Source organism: Gymnodraco acuticeps, unplaced genomic scaffold (assembly GCF_902827175.1).
Source record: "Gymnodraco acuticeps unplaced genomic scaffold, fGymAcu1.1, whole genome shotgun sequence".
Classification (NCBI taxonomy): Eukaryota; Metazoa; Chordata; class Actinopteri; order Perciformes; family Bathydraconidae; genus Gymnodraco; species Gymnodraco acuticeps.
The window spans coordinates 86,090-102,883 of NW_022990226.1; the positions used below are offsets into that span (position 1 = coordinate 86,090).

The 16,794-nt window shown below is 42.5% G+C and overlaps 1 protein-coding gene across 2 annotated transcripts in view; it reads left to right on the plus strand.

The window, feature by feature from the left end:
* The window catches only part of sema3aa (sema domain, immunoglobulin domain (Ig), short basic domain, secreted, (semaphorin) 3Aa), a 35,745-nt gene extending 19,506 nt beyond the window's left edge, over positions 1–16,239 (plus strand). The window contains exons 4-17 of one of the 2 annotated variants that reach the window (XM_034218884.1): positions 2,320–2,436; positions 3,450–3,540; positions 3,628–3,747; positions 5,658–5,800; positions 5,963–6,077; positions 6,180–6,249; positions 8,557–8,701; positions 8,788–9,007; positions 9,354–9,445; positions 9,568–9,609; positions 9,828–9,985; positions 12,164–12,231; positions 12,321–12,466; positions 13,519–16,239. In XM_034218884.1, the coding sequence (XP_034074775.1) occupies positions 2,320–2,436; positions 3,450–3,540; positions 3,628–3,747; positions 5,658–5,800; positions 5,963–6,077; positions 6,180–6,249; positions 8,557–8,701; positions 8,788–9,007; positions 9,354–9,445; positions 9,568–9,609; positions 9,828–9,985; positions 12,164–12,231; positions 12,321–12,466; positions 13,519–14,232 (2,241 nt within the window). In that variant the 3' untranslated portion in view covers positions 14,233–16,239. Of the gene's footprint in view, positions 1–2,316; positions 2,437–3,449; positions 3,541–3,627; positions 3,748–5,657; positions 5,801–5,962; positions 6,078–6,179; positions 6,250–8,556; positions 8,702–8,787; positions 9,008–9,353; positions 9,446–9,567; positions 9,610–9,827; positions 9,986–12,163; positions 12,232–12,320; positions 12,467–13,518 lie in introns of both variants that reach the window. The other variant, XM_034218883.1, reaches the window with a different exon arrangement.
* The last annotated feature ends 555 nt before the right edge of the window (positions 16,240–16,794 follow it).

Sequence of the window (16,794 nt, forward strand, 5' to 3'; positions counted from 1 at the left end):
AAATTCAGTTCCTGACGGACGCCAAAAAAGCCCGAGATTATGGAATTAAACCAATAAATAAAAGCAAGGATAATTGTGTGTTATTGGTGAGTAAATAACAGTGTGTTATTTTGAAAAGAATATCGAATTAGAAGGAAAAAAATATTAAAAAATACAGATTTCCGTATTCTGAGGCTCTGAGCCCCATTTATTTTCCTCACAGACGGCAACAAAAGTCCGAAATTATACGATTTCAAATAAAAGCAATAACTGTGGCTTGATATTGAGTAAGAACATGTTTTTATGAACCACACAGCTTCCGGTCTTCCTCGACCCGACCGGAGAAAAAGACGTGCTGCAGGCAGTAGAAATACATTGCTTTTAAAATCGTGCTGTGCAACACGATAAAAAGTGGCAAATCGTGTTGGTGAACACGAATCAATAGATTAAAAATCGTGTTGGTGAACACGAAATGCCGTGAGACTGGGTTGGGTTTTCACATAATGACATGGTTTGTGATCAGGGAAACCATTTTTCACCTGGGGGGCAGGACAGAGCGGCATGTTTGAGTGACTTGCATAACTTACGTACGTCAGTGTTTATGCGCAACCTACCACATAGCTAATGAGGCAAAGTTGCAGACAGCCATGTAAAATCCTAAACAGAGCTGACATTGGGTGGGGGGGAGGGTTATCATATGAGTTGGTGAAATGCATATAATAGGGTCGTGAGAAGGATGTGGGGGCACATGTGCTCCCTCTGTTCCACCGTAGAACTTGCAGAGGGTAAAGTCATTAAGTCACACAGTCGCAGAGACGTACACAGTTGAGGTCAGCCACAAGAAAAGTTTAGTCTTCCTCTGAGAACTTGGCAAAGGTCCTGTGGATAAATTGTGGAAATGTTGCGAGGGGTAGTGGGTTAATGATCTAAAGGTGTTGAATGCTCGAATAAACCCTGGTCAGTTGTAAACCACTAGCATGCTACAGTTTTGTATTACAACATGTTCATATTTAGACTTTACATTAAAATCAAATTTCATATTCAACAAACAGTTTTGAGAGATAAAGACATTTTGGAAAATATGCTTATTTGAAAGTTGGACACTAAGATTAACACCACTCTCAAGTCTTTAGGTTAAATTTGAGGCTGTACTATTTCTGGCAACCTGTTAGCATAGCTCGCTATATAGACATGGGAAAAACTGCTAGCTTACAGTAGCTTTGACCAAATGTATAACAGTCTGTCTATAGCCCCTATAACTTTCCTATAGGAATAGTGAACAAAACTGATTGTGTTTTTACTGTGGGTTTTTGTGTGGGATTCTTTCTTGTGTTGTTTCCCTGTCATTTCATCATATGCACGGGTAAGCTAACAGGCTGCTAGCTATGCAGTGACTATGAATTTGACTAAATGATCAAAGTCTTTCTTCAAGCCAGTTACCAAGGAAGCGGTGCAGTGTGTGATTCAAGTGAATTTGGTGTTTGAAATAATTTTCACTCCAACCTGATCTCAGTGCAGCTTCAGATCCATTTATGTCTCATAAGAGAGACATCAGCGAAAATGAAATGTTGGTGAGGTTTAGTAGCCTGAAGCGTGCATGTGTTAAGGTAATTTATCTGTCTCCATGTGATGTGTGCTGCATTTCCAAATCCCAGAACCAACGTCTTCTTATGTGTTAGGTGGACATTCAGCATGTATATAATAAGGAAAACCCCAGACTAATCTCCTAAACACATGTGCCCAAATCAACTCCTCGAGGCTGCTAATAACCTTCCTACATTAACCAATCCCGTTGATTAGCACTCTAATAAACAGTCTCACACCACTGGGACTATCAACATGTGCTGGAGAGCCAACCCAAACCCCCTAGGTAAATTCAAACATATGGATCATTAAAGATCTGAGCTACATTTTGCCTGATTGGAGATACAGGTGGGATTTCCTTGAAGGAGACTCAGGTTCTCATTTCAAATCCAACTGGAAATTCCCCGCTGTAAAGGGAGTTTCAACAGAGCTTTTCTCTTCTCTCCATTATTCTCTGCTTCCTATTACTCTCCATTTACAAGCCAATCACGCCTTTCTCTATTAAAAGTGTCAATGCTATTTTCATAAAGGATCAAACTTAATTCAAACTAGGAGGCTTTTTGGAAGTTAATGCTTATAATCTCTTAGTTTCACATGCTTTGTGACGCCATAAATATATAATACTGGTTGAATTTCTACATAAACAGAGACTGGTATAACAGTCTCATCATGTATTTCAATTTCTTTGCCAGATGTATATTTCACTTCATGAAATTTGGGGTTTTGATCTGCCACGTCTCCTTTCTTTTCCAGAAGGAGTGTTCTAACTTCATCCGGGTCCTCCAGCCCTTCAACCAGACCCACCTGTACATCTGCGGCACAGGAGCTTTCCACCCCATCTGTTCTTTTCTGGAAATGGGCAAGAGGGCTGAGGTAATCCAATGGGTGCATTAATGTGGTTTCACCATATGCTATTGGTGTTTCAAATGTAATCAGTTATATCAATGCTTATGTCATTTAGTTCTCAATTGGGCGTTAGGGTTCATCTGTCGTGAAATGTGACAGAAAAGCTACACTACACTACACTGAAATAACTGAAACGTTGATTTTAATTAAATGTATTGTATCAACAGATTTCACATATCTGTTTTAGGTTAGTTGAAAGCAATAATAGTAGGTTTAAATAAAGAATATTAGGTTCTACCTAATATTATTGCTTTTGACTACTTAATACAGTTATGTGAAATGTTTTGACATAATACACTTCATTAGTCAACGGTTCAGTTTTTTCAGTGTAATGACAGAAAGTATTTTCCCTTAAAAGAATGTAAGCAAGCAACCGCACTGGCTGAACACACAAACAGACACACGCAATTTTCTGTCAAGCACAGCAGTAGCCATTCCCTTCATTGATTATCTTCTCGTCAATGTTTTCTTTTGTGTAGAAGTGGAAAGAAAAAGTGGTCACTTCATGGTTCGATTTCAGCTTGTGGAAATTAAACAACCTCTCCCCTATAAAAGTTTAATCAGTCATCTTGATAAAGGCCTCCGGGTTAATCAATGTACCGGCAGGGGTTCTGCAGCCCCACAATAGTGAGGGGAAAGACTGCCTGCACCATGCAGGTTTAGAGTATAGAAGACCCGGCATGAGTTCACTTGAGTTTATAGAACTGTTGTCAGTTAATGATTTGAAGAAACATGAGATGTTGGGTCTTTCTTTTGTGACTATTCAAAGACACTGCTGTGTGATCCTACTTTATTCCTCATCATTCTTTGTGGTTGCACAACTGTGGTGTAAAATAACAGCAAAAACCCAATCCCAAACGGAGTGTTCTTAAATGAGATTTTGCTGTAATTTGAAACACAGGCTATAAATGTACCTTCTTAACTAGGGTCAATGCGACTTTCAATGGCCTCATTTTGAACTTTGACCCTTTCCTCCACAGGATAACCTCTTTCGACTGTCCTCGCATTTCGAGAATGGCCGCGGGAAAAGCCCCTATGACCCCAAAATGCTGTCAGCCTCGCTTTTGATCGGTGAGTTGGGTTCCAGCCTTGATTAGTTCCAGGAAGTACATGTTCACATCAGACCTTTATTCATAACTGCATTTTCTTCACTGGCAGATGGAGAGCTGTACTCTGGCACATCTGCAGATTTCATGGGAAGGGACTTCGCTATTTTCCGTACTCTTGGAGATCAACATCCAATCAGAACAGAGCAGCATGATTCAAGATGGCTGAATGGTAAAAATGTTTTTTATTAGCAAGTGAAATGGTCACAACTAACTCAGTTATACTCCGAGTCCCGAGAAAACTACTCAAATATGCTGCATTTCCTGGGTTTTAAGAGGCTATTTCTATCTATAAGCTTACAGATGAAGCTTATACTGGTCAGACAAAAAGATGGATAAAACACATTTTGGAAACTCACATACTCCAACAAAAATGTAAGTAAAATTGGACACATTGCTGTCCAAATAAACCTCAATGTTTCGATACATGGTTGAAGTAAACCCTTGTCATTGGTCAGTTTTGGATAAAGAAGTCCATTGAGCCTTTCAATGGACATTGGAGCATTAAATGATCACGTCTCCAGCCATTTCCATTCTTGTGCAGAAATCTGATATCAGAGCCCATTCACAGAGTCACTGGATTTGCCTGTGCTGGTAAGATTAGCGCGGCAGTGAGGGTTATTGACCGTTCAGTCTATCTTTCGGCACCGCAAAGGACTTAGGGAGCCACAAAAGGTCAGTTTGAACTTTCCCCTCAAGCTGTGCCATCCTTTTTTTCCGCCTCTTTCCCACAGAACTAATCCGCTCTCAGCTGTTTTCCTGTAGTGGAGTCGAATTCCACTCCGTTCCCTTCAACCCCCACCCCCCTCCCCCAGCACCATCTAAAAAATCACAAACACCGTTCTTTGCAGTGCTGATTGCTGTGACATATTCATAAAGAGCGATTTAAAAAGGAGAAGCCATTGTTAGAGCGTTAATCCCCATCGATCTTTCACCGTGTTCAAACAAATACTCGGGGGATTGTATCCATTCGACTCGGCAAAACTCCTTCCCCACAAAGGGGGGATTGTAATTGCATGGATTACCGGGTTGGGGATATTCTATTAAGCCTTTATCAACATGGTTACATGGTACTCAAATGTAACTAGAAATCAAATTGGGAATTAATCCTCAACAGCAGCTAAATCTGGAAAGGATTCAGGGTTAAACAGTAGCTTTGGCTTTGTTAGTCTTTATTCAGGCAATTTATTTACACATCTCTTCACCCTTTAATGCTCTCTCATTCAACATTCAGGTTGGATTGAAGCGCGACTGAATATAGTGGCCTTTTGTTGGGAATGAAATGTAATAAATGTTATGACCTCAATGGTTCAGCCTGTTTTTGTATGCGAGGGCACGTAAGATTGGATTTATGAATGTGTAGATTTAATAGCACATATTCACAAAACAGCAATGAGGCTTGTGTGGTGGTACGCATGATTCATACAGAGGTCTCGCACCCGCACAGCGCTTATAAATCTGCTTCCCACTTTGGCCACACTCGTCTTTTTCACAGTTACTTTATATCCTAAACGGCCATGCAGGCGAAACATGGCACTGCTTGTTTCTTAACAGCTAACCCCCCGAGCTTTCAGACACAGGCTCGTTTTACGCATGACGACGCCTCAGTGACTGCGGCCACTTTCTCCCCTTCCCTCTGTCAGAAGATGTCCCGGCCCTAAGGCCTCGGCTGGCCACTTTAGCTTTGATTTCCTCTCGTGCTTAAAGTCGAGATACATTTATTCAAGTGTTACCGGGGACAATCAGAGCCATGTGTGTTTTCGAGGATGTGGCCCAGAGAAAGGGGTTATGTGGGATTTGGGCTTGGAGCGCTCACTTGGGGTAAAGTCAGATACTGTAACACCAGGGTGTAAAGTGAATGGCTGTTATTACTGAGCCGTGACTGGAGAATATCACGGGGGATTTGGTTTCGGAGGTGTAAAATAGGGGTGAAGGGATTGTCATCGGGGCGGAGGTTGGATCGTAAAACATTAGTTTGTGTACGTTTTTGTATGCTTCAAGTGTGAATGAACACATGTATGCACTTTTGACTGCCTGCAGTGTTGTTTCTGGGCATTATTCATTTCCCCTTTTCCCCTCCAGACCCCAGGTTTGTAGGTGTTCACTTGATCCCAGAGAGTGACAACCCTGAAGACGACAAGGTCTTCCTGTTTTTCAAAGAGAACGCCATGGACGGAGAGCACACGGGCAAAGCTACCATCGCCAGGATAGGACAACTGTGTAAGGTAACAACACACACATACAAAACCCTAATCACAGTTGAATCCGAAAACAATGGAAATATATTAAACATTTTAACATAACTGCATGGTTGAAGAGAAAATCACTACATGGGTGTATCAGATTTAGCAAAAATGTATTTAGTTCTTTGTATTTGTGCCCTACAGAATGACATGGGGGGCCACAGGAGTCTTGTTAACAAGTGGACCACTTTCCTTAAAGCCCGGCTAATGTGTTCAGTGCCGGGGGTCAACGGCATCGATACACACTTTGATGAGCTACGTAAGTGTGTATTCTTTCTTTGTAAAAAGTAAGCTTGACACACTCTCTTTTAAATGCTGCTAATAAACATCACCTTCACTCATTCTTGCTTTGTATTTTCAGAGGACGTGTTTCTAATGAGCTCCAAGGACCCGAAGAATCCGGTTATCTACGCCGTATTCACCACATCCAGGTACAGATCTTTTTTTTTCTGACTTTAAAATGTGCGTGCAAAGACTCGCATTCTCAAACAGCTTGAAAGACGCTGGTAGTATCATATTTGTTTTGTTGATTAGTTGCTAGGAGATCACAAGGAGCTGATACAAATTCAACGGGCAACCGTTCTTGACAGGTTATTTCCAGGGTATTCGGAAAGTACACACGCTTCATATTTCCTTTCAGGGATTATTCCTTTTCAAATCTTTTATTCCGTCCTTTTATCTGTAATTTCCTAACCATCCAAATGACATGGCAGAATGCGAGCGGCCAGGCGTGCCTGCGTCAAATTCCCAGACAGCGCTCCCCGTCTCGTAATCCACTTACAGGTGTCTTATGGTAGCTTGCCCCTCACATGGTTCCCCTCCCCACATCTCAGAATGGATATTGCTTTAAGCCGATTCCCCCTGGTCCTCCCTACCTGTCCCCCTGTTTCACTGAAACCTTGGCAGAGGCTTGTAGGGAAATCAGATTATAGAGCAGGAGGGAGCGAGAGAAACATGATATTCACTCAGCAGGAACGCACGTCTCTCGCCCCAGCATTCAATAGGGTTTTTCTCCAAGGCCGGGTGGGGCTCTATTGAAGCATACGGAGAGGTGAAGGCATGGGGCGACGCAGATAAGTGAGTTGAAATGGCACAGATGGCAGCACTTATCATGATGATGATGAATTTGCATTTGGGAAGGAGGAGGGGGGGATTTTGTGTCCGGTAGTGTCTCCAAACTGCTTTGAAAAGAGGACAAACACTTCACCATCAATCACTGCTAATGATAAGACGCATACCGACGGGCGCCTTGCTTCACCAGCCCCGTATGGCTTCTCAGAAATGTATTAGAGGCAAAAGGTCTCTGGTGGGTGCACACCCTTCTCACCCAAATGTGTGCCTGTACTCACACACACACACACATAAACACACACACACACACACGCTTTAAAATTCAATTATAGGGCATTGAGGAATTGGAGTGGTTTAATTAGTTTTCTAAGTGGCCGCTTTTCAGAGATGAATAGGGCAGAGATTCCGAGGGACCGGCTTTTAATATCACTGCTTAATGAGGCACAAAGAAGCTGCCACTGACAGATCAATGTTTGATTGTGCCGCTGTTTGTTTGTGTGTGTGTGTGTGTGTGTGTGTGTGTGTGTGTGTGTGTGTGTGTGTGTGTGTGTGTGTGTGTGTGTGTGTGTGTGTGTGTGTGTGTGTGTGTGTGTGTGTGTGTGTGTGCATTCTTGTGGGGTTAACTGAATTTCCTCTGTCTCAAACTGTGTGTATCTGCACAAACACATGTTCGCCCTTCTTCTAAAAGCATGGGTATTGGAGTGGTTTTTATTTTGCCCCTGGAGTTAATTGAATTTCGCTGTAATTAACATTTTCAAATGCTAATCCATTCATCTTCCGTGCTTTGGTGAGTACTGTGGGCTGCGTGTATGCCAGCCACATCCCTAATTAGTCTGATACAACTTCCCATTGCAGTCAGAAAGACAAAGGACGTCCCGAATCTTATTGAAGAATTTGGTTTCTCGCTCATGCAAGAGACTGGCGGTCCAAATTAAAATCTGCCATGTGTAAAAAGTGACAAAAAGCTGATTAATGAACTTAATTTTTGTAACCTACAAGCAAAAAATGACAAGTCTTTAAAAATGTGAAACCAATCTGGATTACATGTGGTCAGAGGTTAATGGACTTCATGGTGCGCAAAAAAACAGCTCCAGGAATATTCAAATGAGTCTTTTACGAAATATCTCTTGGAATATTCCAGTAAAACTCCCAACACTTTGATGAATCACGGCTCAGATTGCTGTCTTCTGGAGGACCCGGGACATCGTTTAAAATGAAATAAAATCCCCCAAACTCCGTCCTTTTTCCGTGAATGATTGACCTTGCCTGTTTTGGACCTTGTCTGGCAAGTGAAAGTAAAATCCGATCATCTGGCTGAAGCGAGAGCTAAATATCGGAGGGGATTTCAAGTATGCTGTGAACCAGGTCTCCTGCTTTGTTGGTGGTGTGCCCAAATTCCTGTCTGTTCTCAAGAGGCTAGAAGCAATCAGGGAGAAGTTCCAATCTGTCGTTCGTATACTTAGGTAATGACAACCCTGCTCTGCTCTGTCTTTGTGCGATGAAGGGTCATTTTGTTGTCTTTCTTCAGTATTTCACAAGCTCCTAATCCCTGTCTTGTGACCGATCATTTATGTCTCTGTCATCTTTCACCGCCCTCTCCCTCTCTTCATCCTTTAACTCTTTGTTTTGGTCTCATCCCTTCTACGTTTCTCTCCCTTTCTCCACAGTAACATCTTTAAGGGCTCAGCAGTGTGCATGTACAACATGGCCGACATCAGGAGGGTTTTCCTGGGTTCCTACGCACACAGAGATGGACCCAACTACCAGTGGGTGCCTTTCCAAGGGAGGGTGCCTTACCCCCGCCCTGGCACTGTGAGTCTCCACATTAACAATAGTCCTCAAATAAAGTGATTTCTTCAGTGTCATCATTGAAACTAACCTTCTGGTCATACCCTCAGTGCCCCAGCAAGACATTTGGAGGATTCGACTCCACCAAGGACCTCCCTGATGATGTCATCACCTTCGCCAGGGGACACCCGGCCATGTACAACCCGGTGCACCCGATTGGCGGGCGTCCCATCATGGTGCGGACAGACGTGGACTACCAGTTCTCCCAGCTGGTGGTGGACAGAGTGGAGGCCGAGGACGGACAGTACGACGTCATGTTCATCGGGACAGGTACACCATTTCACAGTTTGTCCTATGATGACCGCTTTAATTTGCATTTTTCACAACGTGCTCAAAGTGATCTACTCTAGTAGTTCTATTATTTTCATACTACACTATTTGATTTAAGTTGTGAAGGGGTTCAGCTCCACTTATAGATATTGTATTGCTATTTTCAATAAATGGCAGTATTATGAAACTTGGAGCACACTGAGAGAGACTTTGCTTGTTATGCAATGTAATAGCACTTTTTTCTCCCACTTCAAGCAGTGATTTTACCGCTGTTCATGTGAAGGCCGGTTTAAATGTAGATTTTTGACAAATGATTATAATAATATTAATGGTATATCTTTTTCAGACATGGGCACAGTGCTGAAGGTGGTGACAATCCCTAGAGAGAGCTGGCACGACCTGGAAGAGGTGGTTCTGGAGGAGATGACTGTCTTTAGGGTAAGACCATAAATATGAAGTGTTAACAGCAGTTTATGACGCTGATGCCTTACAGTATAGAAATACACACCGTGTCCATAGATGTGGTACTAAAGCAGCTGTGCTATGTTTGTTTTGAGCAGGAGCCGACTCCCATTACTGCCATGGAGCTGTCGACCAAGCAGGTAAAGACTTTTTTCCAGCACATAATAATTTATCCAGAAGCTGTTGACAGGGCTAGAAGTTAGAGCTTCTGGGCCTTTAGGCAAACATTGAGATATGAGAATAAATGTGCCTACTGAAGGCCAAACCCACAGCCTACTTATTTTTACAAATATTTTCTAACTGAGCCTCACAGGAATACTTAATTTTTACATCCTCGCTCTGTCTTTCTCTCCCACAGCAACAGCTGTACCTCGGCTCTGGCCTGGGTGTATCACAGATGTCTTTACACCGTTGCGAGGTGTATGGGAAAGCTTGTGCCGAGTGCTGCCTGGCCAGAGACCCTTACTGCGCCTGGGACGGCAGCGAGTGCTCCAGATACTTTCCGACCGCCAAGAGGTAGGAGCACGCACGCACATCTTTGACCTCTATTTGTCCTCCGAGGGGTTTGCTGAGCCTGCATGCTTTTCAGCCACATCCTGCCTTTGTAATAATTCCGTCATGCACCTGGGAGTTATCAGTGCACCTGCAGTCCGCTGTTGTAAATGGCTTTAAATGCGTTGCTCAAGGGCATATCAGTATACAACCTTGTTTCTGTAGACCGCGACCGACACCGGCCTATTTGCAAGTGATGTGAATCCAAAAAAAAAAAAGTACACGGTAAGTGCCAAAACATCTAAACATGGAAGTAATCTGCAGTCGGAATAATACACGGGCACAAAATACAGTGATTAAATACTCAGTGTGCATTCCAAGAGGTACAATCCAACATCCTGGGTTGTAACTTCTGCCAGTAACAGTTGTTCTGAGCTGTGATCCCTCGCCCTACAGCCGAGATGTACGCACACACACACACACACTGACGAATATACATCCACCCAAGCTGACACACACACTAAATTATAGCCAACAGGAGCTGTCTGACCGCTTCACCCTGAAGCCAGGAGGTATGAACACACACACCCTCAAATTACTCTTTGCCGTAGCCAGTGGGATTAGGCTGACCACCACAGCCTTCACACACACACACACACACACACACACACACACACACACACACACACACACACACACACACACACACACACACACACACATGCACACACATACCCACACACACTGCACCCCTGCATTCATCCAGAACTTCTCACACCAGCAGAAGTAGGCCAGTGGGTATACTCCAGCTTGGCAGGGTTACAGAAGAGGTGGCACACCCCGTGGTTAAGGCCAGGATCGGCTCCTCTCCTCCACGCTGCAAATATTTTCCCTCGCAGAATGAGAACCAGACGGAAAAGACAGGATTGTTATCCCAGGAAACGTATAGAGGAGGGACATGTGTGAGAGGAGCATCTACTGTATGGATGGGACACAGAAGGATGTTAGTGGGCATATTTGATGTGAATTCAAACACGTGCTGACCGTTCTGCATCTGTTTCTTTGTTACATCTTCCTCTGCTTTATTTTCTTCTTTCCATCCCTTCCCCTCACCTTTGGCTTACCCCACCTCAACTCACTTTGATTTTTACAGGGCCTGTCAGAGATTTTAAACATGACCATGACAATTAGGAACAGAAACATTCGCAGTTACTCTGCAAAGCCAGGCTATGAAAACTCCTCGCTGTCAAGCAGTTAAAAAAAAGCCGAATGACACGGTGGACTTTAATATCGAGGGGACAGAGAGTGGGTCTGCTTTTACGAGGCTTTTCAAGGGCGAAACAATGTGTTATGTGTTTCATAATAACGGCTCATCGGAACGCAATGAGGCACGCTGTTTCATTGCTCGGAAGGTTTATGTTTCGTAAAATTCTGCCAGGCTTTACTTTTTTCCACTCGTGTGATTTAACAGTGGGGTAAAGGTTCAACGAATACCCAGTCTCCAGTGAAGCTGAAAAAGTATTGTGTAACATTGCCCCCTAGTGGTTGAAATTAAACAGTACAGAGAACAGAACGTGAATTTCTGGTCTATTCTGTTGAACATGTGTTGCTTAAATTACCAGTACACCCTCTACAGCAGGGGGGCCCAACTCATTTAGTTCAGGGCCACATACTGCCAGATTTAATCTCAAGTGGGCCTGACCAGTAAAATCCTAGTATAATAACCAACAAATAATAACAAATAATAACAAATGTTCACATTTAATGAACTATCTTTTTACAAACTATTACGAACAACCTGACATATCTAGAAAAAAATAAGTGCAATTACAAAATGTATTGCCCCACGTTATCATTTACACATGTGCATTACAACTTACAGATCACAGTGTATCTACAAAGGCAGACAAATGTAGTCACCGGTATCTGGAACTAAACAATATAGTTTTATATAATTTTACTTCATGATCAAAACAACTTTTCAATATCTAAAAAATATTTTATCCTGACCACCACCACGAAGTGGAAACCATTAAGGAAGAGGATTAAGTTATCCCCCCGCCTTGTAAATGTAGAAAATGTATACATTACATACAAAATGCAGTTAATGTCTTCTCTGTAATTTTTACACTTTGCAAAGTCACCCCTTCTGTTTGACACCCCTGCTCTACAGCCATTAACTTTCTCTGTGGTTTCCCCCAGGCGAACCAGACGACAGGACATCAGAAACGGAGACCCTCTCTCGCAGTGCTCGGATCTCCAGCATCATGGTAATGACTCCACACAAACACACATTAGTATGCTCTCTCCTCTTCTTGCTACACACTTTCCCCTAACCTGTGTGTGTTTGTTTGAGCAGAAGACACAGCCGGCTTAGGCGGCATGGAGGACAGGAGTGTGTACGGTGTGGAGAACAGCAGCATGTTCCTGGAGTGCAGCCCCAAGTCTCAGAGAGCGCTCATCTACTGGCAGCTGCAGAAGCCCAACGACGAGCGCAAGCACGAGGTGTGTTCACGTTATCGCTGATTCAAATGCAGCTGGATGATTGCAAAAGTCACACATTTGAACTCTAACTTAATTGAATTAGTGGGATAATTCAATTGCTGCAAACAAAACATCATCTCTGCAAAAATCAGTTCCCTGTGTTATCTTGTAAAGATCTCTGAACTCTTTGACCTTTAAACTTAGTGACCTAGAAAAGGTGATAACCTAGGGGTGTGGATGTTTAGATTTACTTTTGACCCCATGCTTTATCCATTTAATTTGGCCTGAGTTTCTGCTGTGGCTGTTTTTGTTTAACGGGCATTCGTTCCGTGGGTTATTGGGTGCAGGGTTGAATTTAAATCCAGGAAGTCCAGTTTGAGTAATAGATCCATGATTATTTTAGGCTTATCAGACACAGACCACAGGTTATTATTTCATTAGAAAAACACTTTCCTTCCATGGCTTTGGCCAGTGGTGTCAAGTAACTAAGTAGATGTACTCAAGTACTGAAGTTACGTACCATTTTGTGTTTATACCCCACTACAATTCAGAGGTGAATTGTGTACTTTCACTCCACTACATGTATGTAATACCTTTAGTTACTTTGCAGATTTGGATGAATGATGTGAAATATAATCAAGTGTTAAATCAGACTTTAGTTCCACCTGGAGTAAATTCACAAGTATACAAGTATGCAGTATACAAAGTCATTCAGACTAGCTGCACCTTTACCAGCTTTGAGAACACTTTCATGATCAATCATTATAAAACATATCATATATATTATTCTGAAATGGACCAATCAGCAGAATGAATACTACTTGGTACTTTAAGTAGATTTAGATTATATTTTGAATGCAAATTTTTACTAAATTAAGTACAAGATCTGAGTACTTCTTTCACCTCTGGGTTCGGCAATCATTTTATCTTTTATCAAAATCTAATATTTTATTTATTTTTATGACCCCTGTTTACTCACACTCAGATCAAGGACTTTTGTGCTTTGCTGTTGTCTGTTTGTTCTAATTTCTCCCTATTAATTCATTCCTCTGGCTTATTCTCTCTTTTTCCAGATCAAGCTCGATGACCGGGTTCTCCATACAGACCAGGGTTTGCTAATACGCAGCCTGACCCAGTTGGACTCAGGTATCTACCACTGCCAGGCTGTGGAACACGGCTTCATCCAGCCCCTGCTGCGCCTCAACCTCCAGGTCATCCCCGCTCAGAAACTGGGTGACATGCTGCCCGGACTTTCCAGCGCGGGAGGCGGGGGAGGTCACTCTCCCAAGCACAGGCTGTGGTATCGAGATTTCCTGTCTCTCTTGGACCACCCAGACCTCAACAGCGTGGAGGAGTTTTGTGATCGAGTCTGGAAGAAAGAGCGCAAACAGAAGAGGGTGAAGACGCCCAACGGCAACACTCAGGGTAAAACCGACAGCACAGGCGCCTCTAACCCGGCGGCACGGCCTAAAGCTTTGGCGCCAAATGCCCAGAAGCAGCAAGCCAATCCCTCACAGAGGGGGCCATGGCCTAAGGGTGACGATCCAACTGTCGACGTGCCAACACAAGGTCAGCCTACCCAGAAAACTCAACCAAATCTGGGTACGTTGATTGGCCAGGCACCAAAGAACAATTCGAGGGCGCAAAATGGACAGAAGGGGACCCCGGCTTCGGGGGGGTCTCGGGCGGGCAGCCATCAAACGGCCAAGTGGAGAAGGATGCAGGAAAATAAGAAGGGACGCAACAGGAGGACCCACGAGCTTCAAAGACCCCCACGTAGCGTCTGAGGAAAAAGAGCACAGAGATGCACACATGCAACCAGATATACACACACAAGCACAAACCCATGCATCCACACATAACACACACACACACACACACATTCTATAGATTGTGTGTCCAATGTATGATTCAGTGACCTCGCCATGACAGCAAAACCAATAAGAAAATAGCAGCTCACACTCTTAGAAAAGTAGAAATACAAGAGCTGCCATCATGTCACAACGACACACTCCAATTCAAAGACACAAATGAAATGGACAAAGACTAACAGAGGACTGAAAACTGGAATGCATACTGTAAATGTGTGAAGATATGGCTGGTTGCCTGGGATACTGCCTGGCAGACACTTCAACCTCCTGTACATAAGCTACTAAAATAAGACTGGGACAAAAATGTTTAGTGAGGTGTTTGTTCATACGCAGAGGGACTTACTATGCTGAGAGGACAGTTGTGGAGACATTTATAGATACACAGACTTTTATGGAAGCAGAAATGATCCACTGTCCTCACTGCCTGAGCATGTGACCTGCAAGATGAGTGTTCATGGAATGGATTAAAAACTCTTTTTTTGAAAAACTGTTTGAGGAGAAAGAGCCTTCCATCTAGTCTTTGGAGTGAAGACATGCACCCTTAAAGGAGAAAAGGGAAAGGGTTGCACCAGTGGCCCCTTATGTTGTTTAAAAACAAATACAAGCATTAATACAAGCAAAAACTGCAAAGTCATGCTGCGGTGTAGAGAAAGTGCTTCATAATTTCTCCACCGAGGCTGGGAAAGCATTGTGCATGTTGTCGTCAATCAATGTTTTAATAAGCTAGTTATTTTATGGAATTCTAGAGGCTTTTTTTTTTTTACACCCTCCCTAAAAAGTGTTTCTTTTATATTGTCTTTCCTTTCCAGACCAGTGATACTATTTTGGGGGCAAAACGTTACAAGCACCATATTAGTCTCATTGTGCATTATCCCTACTGCTCTCCAGGATTCGGTGTAAGTTATGATGTTGTTGCTTTTTATGGGATTTAAAGAATCTGGGCACGGATTCCAGTTGTAGGCTATGATAAAAACCCAGTCTGAAATAGACTGCCAGTTGTTTTGTGTACATATATACAACAAACTTAACTCTGTGTATATACAGTACATATACAGTACAAGAACACCACTTGATTATTATTTATTGCTCATTGTTTTGTGAAAGGGTTGCATTTATTTTTGATATTATGGTATTTTTGGCTCATCAATATATTGGGAGAAACAATGGCAGAGGGAACTAAGGAAGCTTTGATGGACCAACTGGCTGAAATTGTGTCAAGGAATCCCTTTTTGGGGATAAAAGGGTTGATATGAGTACAGGGGTTTGTGTCATTACTACATATTTGACATCCCACCAACGATAAGCACAATTTTGTCTCTTGACTTTCATAGCAGATTATTTCATTTTATTTTAATTTCTCCTAAATCCATTCAACATGTCTTTGTTCATCCGGTATCCATTATGTGTAAGATAATTCCCCAAACTGAAAAACTTTAGCTGTGAATCTCTGTAAGAAATAGTGGAGAAAAATGTTAAACCTAGTCTGAAGGAGAAGACACGTTATACTGCATGTGAATGCTACCTACAGTAAGTGCATCTTTTTTATCGTCTCTTTACGTGTTTTGTGTGAGAGGTAAAGTTCCCTTAAAGCAAGGTGTGAATTACTTTTGTCCTTTTGCCAAAACAGTGATAAAACAACCTACAATACTCTGGCCAAAGCTGGTTAAGATCCAAACTCCTTTAACTACTCAACTATCGTACCTCCTGTCTCCCCTGTCCCCTAAGACAGGAGTAATGTGTCAATGCAATAAATTAGTCAAGATAGTGTCCTCTACTAAAAGTCGAAAGTTGGTTGTGTCCCTGATTCAGGTCCCTCCCTCAGAGTTAGAAAAGTGAGAGAGCTGAAGTTACCGCTGCTGTAACAAAGGTTTTTTCTGGCATGCATTCAGTTGTCTAAATAAACATCTCCGTTACAAAAGAAAAGTCTCTTTGTTCTCATTTCAGTTAAAAACGTTCTGCACATAGTGTCCTCCGCTGCACTACATTGTATCCAAGGTAACACAAATGACTCAAATTAAATAAAAAGACTACAGACATGTAGGGCTGTGAGGCTAAAAGTGGAGCTAAATGCTAACATGCCCAGAATGACAACGCATGTCCACTATCTTAGTGTTAGCATGCTAATTAGTGCTAATTAGCACTAAACACAAAGTAAGCTAATAGGAATGTCAATCGTTTTGCAGACAATGTTTGTTTGTTATAAACCAATGTAGCCTCACCGTAAAGGGATATTCCATTTTTGAAAACATTGAACTACCGATGCCATCGACAGAAACATGGCTGAAATTCAGGAGCAATTTATTGTTTAAAAAAGTTTAGAAAGAACATTAGGGTGAGCTTGTTAGCTACCATGATTCTAGCTCACTGTGATTGGGTAGCCTACTACTTGATGGAACTGAGACATAATTAAACTCTTTTGTTTCACCTGGGCTTTTCCTAATGGGAGGTCAAATGACTGCTGTGAAAACAAGTCTTCAA